Source organism: Malania oleifera, chromosome 8, assembly GCF_029873635.1.
Source record: "Malania oleifera isolate guangnan ecotype guangnan chromosome 8, ASM2987363v1, whole genome shotgun sequence".
Classification (NCBI taxonomy): Eukaryota; Viridiplantae; Streptophyta; class Magnoliopsida; order Santalales; family Ximeniaceae; genus Malania; species Malania oleifera.
This window is the reverse complement of record NC_080424.1, coordinates 3,947,415-3,958,974: the sequence shown is the minus strand read 5'-3', so window position 1 is coordinate 3,958,974 and position 11,560 is coordinate 3,947,415. Positions and strand designations below refer to the sequence as shown.

General features: G+C 37.0%; 1 protein-coding gene across 5 annotated transcripts in view; it reads left to right on the top strand.

Annotated features, from left to right (window-relative positions):
- Positions 1–455: 455 nt before the first annotated feature.
- The window catches only part of LOC131162549 (tRNA-specific adenosine deaminase TAD2), a 48,052-nt gene continuing 36,947 nt past the window's right edge, over positions 456–11,560 (top strand). For 4 of the 5 annotated variants that reach the window (XR_009138855.1, XM_058119151.1, XM_058119149.1 and 1 more), the window contains exons 1-2: positions 456–656; positions 1,201–1,266. Coding sequence is in view for 4 of the 5 variants with exons in the window: in XM_058119151.1 (XP_057975134.1) it covers positions 1,201–1,266 (66 nt within the window). In the remaining variant the exon portion in view is untranslated. The remainder of the gene's footprint in view (positions 657–1,200; positions 1,267–11,560) is intronic. The other variant, XM_058119152.1, reaches the window with a different exon arrangement.

Genomic DNA, 11,560 nt, shown 5'->3' with positions numbered 1-11,560 from the left:
TAAAATTAAATTTAAAATCAATTTAAATAAAATTAATTTAATTTAAAATATTTTTAAAAAATATTCATTTTAGAAATATTTTAAAATGAGCTAATAAAAAATTATTATTTATTCTATACAATAAAATTGTTATATTTAATTTACAAAGTTGTAATTCTTAAAAAAATAATTATAATCAATTATATAAGAAATTATATGAGAAAATAAATAATAATATAAAATTTTTATAAATTCATAACAAAAAGTAAATAAAACAAATAATTATTCTCATACTTTATCATTAAAAATATTTATTTATTTTAATCATATATTAATTAAAATAAAGAAATGTCATAAATTATTTTTTATTTTATTTTTAAAAATAATTATTTCATTAACTAAAAAGTCAAAATATTTTTTTAAAAATATTTTTTGAAAATCCTTCTTCAAAATAAAAAAATAAATAACACTTCTCAATCACAAATTGTGACTGCTTAAAAATTCGAAGAGCCCAGGAGAGGTCAGAATCCCACACTTAACCCTTTTCCCCTCTCCATTCCCGCGCCCCCAAAACCCAAGGGAGCTCCCTTGTTGCAGCACCAAATTTGCAGGCGCTTGAGCCGCCGTGACAAGGACGCTGCTGCCTATCATCAACAGCTCTCCCTTGGTTCTCATAGGTAGGCCAGTCTCCACCTTTCTCTCTCTCTCTCTCTCTCTCTCTCTCTCTCTGTGAATTCGCTGCCATGGCAGCTGCGGAGAGGAGCTGCAATCGGCGGCTGTCGCATGCAGTGATTCTTTATTGTAAGCGAAGAGCGCGTCTTCTGCTTCCGCATCTGGATCGTCAGCACCGCATTTGCGCCATTAATCCTTCTAATCCGGCTGTTGAGTACGATCTGGATGCGGCACCCTATTGGAGGCGGTACTGCGGTGGGTGACTGGGTGGTGCAGAGAGGAAGAGCGGTTGGGGAGGATCAGGGGGCGTTGGAGGTTGCAGCCGGGGGTGAAGAGGAAAGGGAAGAAGATAGTGGTGATTGTGAGGGTGGTAGAGAGACTTGAAATACAGTCGCAGTCGCAACCCCCCCCCAAAAAAAAAAAAGGAAAAAATGAAAATGAGGCCCCATGTGTGATACCGAAAGCGGCGCACGGTTTATATGGACGGCTATGGTAATTTGAATATAATTTCTTTCCTTGTTTTTTATTTTTTTATTTTTTATTTTCCAGATGACTTCTTCCGGGGAAGAGTCCTTGTCCGATACTTTTGGATTTATGGAACTTGCCATACAGCAGGTAATGCTTGTACCCTTTGTTTTTCCCCACATAATTCATGCTGGGCAAGGATATAAACCTTAATCTATACTGCATGTAAAAGTGCCAATAAGTGAAACTTTTTGTGAAAAAAATATCCCTATCATTTAAAAATAAGAGAAATAATCTTACAGAGAAATATATGCTATAAAAAATCCTATAAAGAAGCATTTTTAATCATGACCAGAAGCACATTTTTAGTCTTTTCCCAGACATTCTTAACCCTTGTTCAGCCAGCTGATTATGATCCAAGCAGCTAAGTTTATTGAACTATATTGCATTTAGTGTGTGTTGGGGAAAAAAGTTGTCAGGACTCAAGAGGAAGCTCTAGGTTGGCCCAACTACTTTAATCAACCATTCCCCAAATTTCCTTGACTAATCATAACTCAATGATCTTGAATATTAGCATCCTACCATCAACAAAGATGGCACTTTGTGTGTACTGTTCACCCCATGTTGTTTTCCCTTACATGCTCATGTTTTATTCAATGGTCATGGTGATATAAACTTTACTTTGGACAAAACTTTGTTTATTGAATATAATCTGATGGTGTGAAGCCATTGCTTCCTTGTGTACCCTGACCCCTTCTTCGCACTTCCTTTGTTTCTTTTTCATTGTTAACTGTAGTTTGATTTGATGCTTTCCAATTATATGTTCACCGCTCTGTCTTGTGTCACAAGAACATTACCTCAAAATTTTATTTTCACTTAAAAAATTTAAATCAGATGACTTGGGAAAAAAAAATTGAGTGCAAACATCTCTCTAAAGAATTGTGTGCCTCATTTAAAGAGATATTGATACAAAAGGGTTAATATTGCTCCTATTGTAAATTTAAAATTTAAATAAAAACTTAAAATTTGATTTTATGCATGTCTAATTAATTGTCAAAACTTTATTTAATTCACATTGAACATATTAAACAAATAAAAAAACAATAATGGCTTAGTTTTAAGAAAACTCGATCTTATTATTTTCTAGTAAATTTTGTGAGATCCCTTTTGGGGTTTTGGTATGTCCTTACATAAGAATATGTACGTCAATTTAACTCACTCATTTAATATTTAATTTTTTAATGTGTTGAAATTTTATGTATAGCTTACGCGCATTCTGTAAAATCAAATGTAATTACAAAGTCTTAATGAAAATACAGATCAGTTAAATGATTATTTGTTTAAAATATTAAGTTAGCCAGTAATATATTGACCATCTCAAAATAACCTACATGCTTTTCACGAACAATCCTATTACACACACCTTTCAAAATATTGTATCTATACATGGCTGTCACTCAGTTGTTTAATATTAATTTTACTCAACCTTTTCCATGTTTATAGAACCATTCATATGACCTTTTGGTATATACTACACTAGCCTTATGGCATCCACTATATTGGCATGAGGAGAAAATGGTGGGTGAGGGAAGAAAATTTTGGTTGTGGATGGTTGGAGTAAGTTTATTTGAAAACGGATTTATTTATCTATACCACATTTTATATATATTTTGTAAGTTACAAATCTAATTATGCTAAGGGGTGGTTGATAAAATCAAGTGTTTAGTACTAATGTAGTTATAAATTTTTGAACCAGGTAGTCTTTGAATCTGAATTTTAGTTTGTTTAATCATTTGACAACTAATCTCTAAATAAGTGCATTAATTAGGTTTGGGGGATAAGGAGGGCTATGTCTTGGAAGAGATGGAGCATTTTGAAATTTGCATGTTTTACTGCAAAATATCCAGTGGAGACTCTAAATGGATCTTTTAGCAAATGGGCAGTTGGAAGATCTGGACCGATCAGCATCAGTTCAGTATGAACTAAAAGGTTTACCAAATAAGGTTGGTGATGTGGTACAGGGAAGAAACAGAAATAAATAGAGACTTGAGGGAGAAAAAAAGAGAGAAAAGAAGAGGAAGAATTAAGAAGGGAGAAAACCGAGGAAGATGCTGCCTGCAGAAGAGACTTTTAGGCAGATATTAGGGACAGAACAGAAAAATAAGGGCAGATAGAGAGAGAAACTGGACAGATCAGATCAGATCAGAGAAAGAACAAAAGGAGGAGGGAAGACGTAGGGAGAAGGAAAAGGAGGAGAGGAGAGGAGAGGAGAGGTGAGCGAAAGGCTGCTGTGCAGGACAGAACGGAGGATATAAGCAGAACAGAGAGAGAGTGGAGGAGGAGGAAGAAGAAGAAGAATGGAATTGGTGAAGTGAAGACAGAGAACATGTATGAGAGAGAGAGAGAGAGAGAGAGAGGGAGGACAAGCAGTCTGGAATCCAAATATGTTAACTTACTAATACAATCATGGTTTTAAATAAAGGCTGCGACCGTTACATAATGGTTTTTTGGGTTATTGATACCGTTACACACTGCAAAATCAGTGGGAAGAAAAATCACGGCTGTAGCAGCTGTTTCGGACCGCAACCGTTACGCAGAGGCCGCTACGGCCGTTATGTAACCGCTATAGGACTGTTACATCAAAAATTTATTTTATTTTTTATTTTTTCTTATCACTTTTTCCCTCTCATTCATAATTCATTCTCAATATGCCATATGTCGAGAGGGAGAAAAGATTATAATGAGGATGACAATGATACAAAATTTACTCTTTCTTTAAATACTCACAAGAGATGCATTAATTAACAATTTGAAAAATACTAACTTAGGAAAATATTTTATTTTGACAATATTAGTAATGTGATATTTATGTTCTATACTTTTCAACTTCAACCTTCTTTCTTTTCTAGCTATTTTATATTTGTATTATTCGTATGTCTTTTGTGTCTAACAGATTAATGGAGTGTATAATGTATCGTGTTTTATTAATTAATTTGGCACACATAAGAATTTATCACAGATAAGACCAATGAGAAGTATAAATACGTATACACGTGTAATTTTTCTATCAATGGTGGTTTAAACAAATGTAAACTTGTTGCCCTTACCAAAAAACTTAGTTACTTGAACTAAAGGATCCAAAATACACTAAAACTCTTTCTAAGAAGGGCTAAAAGCTCAAAACATGCAAGTACACTAAGGTTGTGTGTGCTTCAAAAAATTCACGGCTGTTACACCCGCTTCCCGTTATGTAACATCTGCTATTTCCGCTGCCCGTTACACTCGTTACCATTACGTTACGCTACCCGCTACCGCGATTTAAAACCATGAATACAATACAGATTACGAACTAAGTATTTACACACCCAACAATACAGTTGAAACAAATAATTACAAAACAACCCGAACTAAAATAATTACTAATAACCTCAAGTACTTAAAATACACAAATAACCCTAATTTAACTAATCTTCTAAAACATTTAAGACTTACTAATAGGGCTGCAAATGAACCAAGCTACTTATGAGCCGCTTGGGAGCTCGGCTTTGTAAGAGCTTGTTCGGGCTCGTTTATTATCTAACCAAGTGATTTCCAAACTCAATTTTCAAGCTTGTTTGATAAACGATTTGAGCCTAAACACATACGGGCTCGGCTCGTTCAGCTCGTGAACACGCTTGATTTAAGTTTCAATATTTTAAAAATATTTTGTTATTAAAGTTGCTAATTTAGCTATTACTTTCCTATACAAATTAGAAAAATGGTAGATAATACTATTACTTTCCTATAATGATAATAATAATAATAATATGGGATATGGGATCTGGAAAATGAAAACTGAGTTGAAGACTTAAAAGTGGGGAAGAGAGAGAGAGTTGCATTCTCGTGGACTAATACTTGTCCCACATTAAAAATGCAATAGAGAGTTAGGCTCTTTATTGCTTATAAAATCCAGCCTGCAACGTATGTTCATTCACTGATTGCAGGGCTTCCACTCCCTCTCTTGTGGTCCTACTTCCATGCTGGCCTACTGGACAGTTTGGACTTAAATCCTTAAGCCCATTGGTTGGCTTTAGTTTAGTTATTAACTTTATATTTAACTTTAAAACTGATTTGAACTTAGGTTTAATTTGGTTTGGCCTTCGGTTTACTTTAAAACCAAGCCAATCTCGAGTTGAGCCGAGCCAATAATTTGAATGTCAAGCTGAGCTTGAGCTGGATTTTTTGAGCTTGAACCAACCCGAGCCCAAGCCTAAGCATGTCTTTTTATTTTTATTTTTATTTTTATTTTTTGTCGAGTTGAGCCCTGCCATGCTGAAGCTCAGCTCAGCTCGGCTCTGCTTGTTTGCCGCCCCAGTTACTAATTTAATCAAAATCCTTAATTTCTAAATCTTCAAACAAAATATGGTCATTATGATTTATGTACAAGTGATCCTCCATTAAACTCCCTTATTAGAGAAAACTTGACCTCGACTTTGCAATGCCACAACAAGAGCGGAGAAAATGTCCATGAGCCATTCAGCTTGCAATCTACATTATCCATTCTTAATTGACATGCAAATATCAATAACAAATTACTGTAGTTCTCCTCAAGGTTCCTAATCCCAATAAAGCTGATAGGTGGAGATTGGAGAATTATCACACTTTGGAAGATGATTCAAGGCTTGGGGCCTATATTTCACAAACTTATCACAATTCAACAATTCATCCTCGAAAAAATCTTGCTTTGAATTGAATTCTCAACATTGGATTTTGCTGCCTGCTCCTCCATCTATTCTACAACTTGAACAATTGGTTCCATTACATTTGCTCGGTCTTCAAGGGTGGCATCATGTGGTCAACCATCTACACAACCAATGGAGCTTTTGTTTCCAGTTTGATAACCCAAGGCAACAATAAAGAAATTTCCTTATTTTTGTGTTCATAGGTGTAGTCCATGACAATAATAATTTCTATTTCATTGTTGATAGGTTGTTTTGACAATTTAATTTCTCTTGCAATTTCCTCTATTCTATGATCATATGCAGGGTCTATAGCAACTTTTGTTTCATCCTTGATTGGCTGTTTTGAGATTGGAAGCTCATATGTCCCAAAAAAATATTTCTTTCTTTCTTAAGATTAAAGAAGATCTCATTATAATAGGGGAAGAATTCTTATATGAACTAACTTTCATTCTAAACCAAAGAAGATTTGAATTTTACCTTGTTGTCTTCGGTAGTGTTGTGTTTCATCCCACTACTCAGCTTGCATAACCCACAAGCTTCTAAGATGCAAATATTGTCCTCCTTTTTTTCTGGTATTCCATTGTATTCAAAATAAAGATCAGGACAAAACAGCCAATCTATTACCTCTCTTTTAGAAATATGAAAATTGAAACAAGGAATATCCCGAAGCCAAGGCATGGAAACCCATGTATTGTCTCCCAAATTCACATTTTTCAAGAATTAATAGTACTGTCCCCAATTCAAAGTTTTCCAAGTATGAAGCAGTATTTCTTGTGGAATGACGACTAGCAGTGTGAACGACGGCCACCTACCATGGTAGGTGAGCCATCGCCACCTGCCATGTGATCTTACCACAAGCTAGAGGCTTTAAATTGGTAGGTGGCCGTCGCCACCTGCCATGTGATCTTACCACAAGCTAGAGGCTTTAAATTGAGGCCCCCCACCGAAGCTAAACTACACACATCTCAACTGCAAGTTGTGTCCTCTTTTGTTTTTCCATATTTTATTCTCTGTGTACATGTTAAATAGGGACTTGAGTATGTAAAGAATACACAATTGAATATACAATTGATTCATTCTCATCCTCTACATGGTATTAGAGCTCGGATTACTCTAAAACCCTAAGCAATCCATGGCTGCCCAAAAAGGAGACAGCCATGAGTCCAGCCAGTCAGCAACCCAGGAAGGAGAGTCAGAGATAACCTCCTCCATGGGCTCGGCTAGTGTATTCGAGAATTCCCCATTCCATCTTACTGTTGAAAAATTCAATGGTAAGAATTATAGAGAATGGGCACAGTCAATCAAGCTCGTTATCGACAGTAAGGGAAAGCTTGGCTTTCTTACCGGCGAGACTCAGCGACCACCTCCTACCGATGCAGTGACATCCCATAAATGGTGGTCTGAGAACTCCTTGATAACGTCATGCTTGATAAACTCTATGAAGCCAGCCATTGGCAAAATGTACCTGTTTCTCCCGATGGCAAAGGACGTGTGGAATGCAGTGCGTGAGACATACTCCGATGCTGAAAATGCTTCCTAGATTTTCGACTGAAAGCCACGACAAGGCAACAAAAATCGGGGCTACCAAGCCACGATTGATAATCAAGACGAGAGACCTCAAGGGGAGAAAAGCAATAATAGTTCCAATTCAAACGGTGCATTTAACTCTGAGCAGTTGGAACAACTCTACAAGATGTTCTCTACCTTTTTGACTTCAGGTCAGTCTTCCACAAATATTTCTTCGGGTTCTTTAGCCCAAAGAGGTAATTTTTTGCAAGCCTTGAGTATAACCTCTAGATCCAAAACTCCTTGGATTATTGATTCTGGTGCCTCTGACCACATGACCGATGCCTATCATCTTTTCTCATCATATTCACCCTGTGTTGGAAATTTGAAAGTTAAAATTGCAGATGGATCACTCTCGTCTGTCGCAAGCAAAGGAAATATCTGACTTTCTGACTCCATCACTCTGGAGTCCGTTCTTTATGTTCCTAATTTATCTTGCAACTTACTAAGTATCCATTAGCCAGTTAATTAAGAATTCCAATTGTTCTGCTAAATTTCTTCCCTCTCATTGTGTTTTTCAGGACCTATCATTAGAGAAGACGATTGGCAATGCTAAGGAGTGTGAGGGACCCTACTACTTTGGGGAGGCTAATGTGAGTGAACAACGTCAAATTGCTATCTGTGATTCTGCATCTGTTTCTAAGGATAGTGATATTTTGTTATGGCATTTTAGAATGGGTCATCCCAATTTCCAGTATTTGAGACAATTATTTCCTTCCATTTGTTCGAATAACACATCATTTGATTTTCAATGTGAGATTCGTGAAATTGCAAAAGACCAATGTACTTCTTTCCCTAAGCCCAAATACAAACCAACCTCACCGTTTACTATGATTCACAGTGATGTATGAGGCCCGTCTGGCAGTCTCAATCGTACCCACACAAATTGGTTTGTTACTTTTATTGATGACCACACTCGTATTTGTTGGGTATACTTGTTGAAAGACTAAACTGAAGTGTGTTTTGTGTTTATCAATTTTCATTGCATGATTCAAACACAATTTCACACGAAAATTCAAATTATGCGTATAGATAATGGCACAGAATATTTTAGTCTTATTCTGGGAAATTATCTCCAAGAACATGGAATAATTCATCAAAGTTCCTGTGTTGACACCCCCTAACAAAATGGGGTTGCTGAACGAAAAAACAGACATATCCTTGAAGTAGCTCGTGCATTGTTGTTTACTACCAATATGCCAAAAATGTTTTGGGGTGATACCATTCTCACAACTACATATCTCATTAATAGAATGCTCAGTTGAGTTCTCTCTTTTGCCTCACCTCTTCAAAAATTCCAAGCATTTTTTCCAAACTCTCGTCTCAGCTCAAATCTCTCTCTCAAAGTGTTTGGTTGTACTGCTTTTGTCCATATACGTCATCGACATAAACTGGATCCATTTGCCCTCAAGTGTGTCTTTCTTGGCTATTTTCCTACCTAAAAAGGGTACAAATGTTATGATCTTGAAACAAAAAGGGTATTTGTTAGTCTTGATGTTACTTTCTTTGAAACTACTCCTTACTTCCAAAAGCCCTTGCTTCAGGGGGAGACTTTGAGTTGTAAAGAAGCTCAAGTTTTGGACTTCAATACCTTTATTACTGAACCTGAGCATGTCCCAAACACTGAACCTGTCCCAAACATTGAGCCTGTCTTGAAAAGTGCTTCTAATCTGCCAAATACAGAAGAAAACTTGAATTTAGGGGGTGATGCAGGAAAACAATATAACAAGGAGATACTTGTCTACTCATGAAAGAGCCAAAATTAAAGGACATGGAGAATCTCATACCTGAGGCACCAAAAGAGTCAGAACTGGTGATGGATCCAAGTAACCATGACTCCTTATCCACTCCTGATCAGGTAATGTCTTCAAGTAATCTTGAGTCCTCCTTTGATAAACCTACACAGCCTGATCTCAATTTACCCATTGCTCTCAGAAAAAAAACTCGGTCATGTACTCTCCATCCTATTTCCAAATTCATGTCTTACAATACTTTGTCTACAGGGTGTCGTACTTTTACCTCTAATATTGACAAGATAAAACTTCCAAAGAATATTTAGGAAGCCCTTGAGATCCCTGAATGGAGAGAGGCAATTATGGAGGAAATGCGGGTCTTGGAAAAAAATGGAATGTGGGATGTGATGAATCTACCTAGAGGGAAGAAACCAATGGGCTGCAAATGGGTGTTCACTGTGAAATACAAAGCTGATGAGACAGTGGAACGGTACAAAGCCCACCTTGTTGCAAAAGGGTTTACTCAAACCTATGGCATTGACTACACAGAGACTTTTGCACCCATGGCAAAACTAAATACCGTCCGAGTTCTCCTAGCCTTGGCAGCCAACCTGGATTGACCACTCTAGCAACTTGACATCAAGAATGCTTTTCTGAATGGCGAACTAGAATAAGAAGTCTTCATGACAATACCACCAGACTTTTGTAAAAGGGGTGAAGAAAACAAAGTATGCAAACTCAAAAAGTCCTTGTATGGACTCAAACAGTTTCCAAAAGCCTAGTTCGATAGATTTACAAAGGTGATTAGGAGCTAAGGATATCGGCAAGGACAATCAGACCATACTATGTTCTTCTGGCAGTCTAAAGATGGGAAGAATACAATTCTGATTGTATATGTTGATGACATCATCCTAATTGGAGGCAACATAGCAGAGATGGACAGGTTGAAGAAAGTCTTGGCCACTGAGTTTGAGGTAAAAGATTTGGTATGCGGTATTTTTTGGGGATGGAAGTTGCTTGATCAAAGAAGGGAATTAGTGTTTCTCAGAGGAAGTATGTCGTAGACCTCCTAACTAAAATTGGCATCCTTGGGTGCAAACCAAGCGATACCCCCATTGAAGTAGGAAAAAGAAGAGAAGACATTGGAAAACCTATTGAACAAGAAAGGTGTCAGAGATTAATTGGCAAACTAATTTACTTATCACACACTAGACCCGACATCGCATTTGTAGTAAGTGTGGTCAACACATGCATTCACCAAGGGAAAGTCACCTAGAAGTAGTGTACTGGATTCTTAGATATCTCAAGGGATCTCCAGGCAAAGGACTATTCTTCAAAAAATGTGAAAGCAAAGAAATAGAAGTCTTCACAGATGTTGATTGGGCAGGATCAGCAGAAGATAGAAGGTCCACTTCCAGGTGCTGCACCTTGTATGGGGAAACTTGATGACTTGGAGAAGCAAAAAACAGAATGTTGTGGCCAGAAGTAGTGTTGAAGCAGAGTTTAGAGCAGTGGCGCAAGGGATATGTGAAGGAATGTGTTTACGGAAACTCTTGGAGGAGTTACATGACATGGTAAAGTTCCCTACCAAACTGTATTGCGATAATAAAGCAACCATTAACATCTCTCTCAATCTAGACAAGACCAAAGATGTAGAAGTGGACAGACACTTTATCAAGGAAAAGGTTGAAGGAACCATTTGCATGACTTATGTTCTTACCAAAGAACAAACAGCCAACATCTTCACCAAAGGACTACCTCGACAAAGTTTTGATTATTTCACATACAAGTTGGATATGGTCAATTTATATGATCCAACTTGAGGGGGAGTGTGGAATGATGGCCAACAGTGTGAACGACGGCCACGGCTAGTGAAGGACGGCCACCTACCATGGTAGGTGAGCCACTGCCACCTACCATGGTGAGTGAGCCACCAGCACCTGCTATGAGATCTTGCCACAAGCCAAAGGCCATAAATTGAGACCCCCACCGAAGCTAAACTACACACATCTCAACTGCAAGTTGTGTCCTCTTCTATTTTTCTATATTTTATTCTTTGTGACCTGTGTACATGTTAAATAGGGACCCGAGTATGTAAAGAATACACAATTGAATATACAATTGATTCATTCTCATTCTCTACATTTCTATTACTGAATTTCTACTAAAAAAATGTGTGTGTATATAGTATATATTTATATCATACACTATCAGTTGAGTTTCTTCAGATCATTCTCCAAATCTCACAAAGGAAAACCAATATAGCTCCATAAATCTCAAAATATCACAGCTGAGTCTTAATCTGAATGCTGGTAGATCAATTCATCTGACAAAAACACTGAAAATAGCTATCACAATCACAGTCCCAAGATAGAAGAGATGGAAGATTCTAGTTACCCCACTGATGACTCTAAGCACAACTTG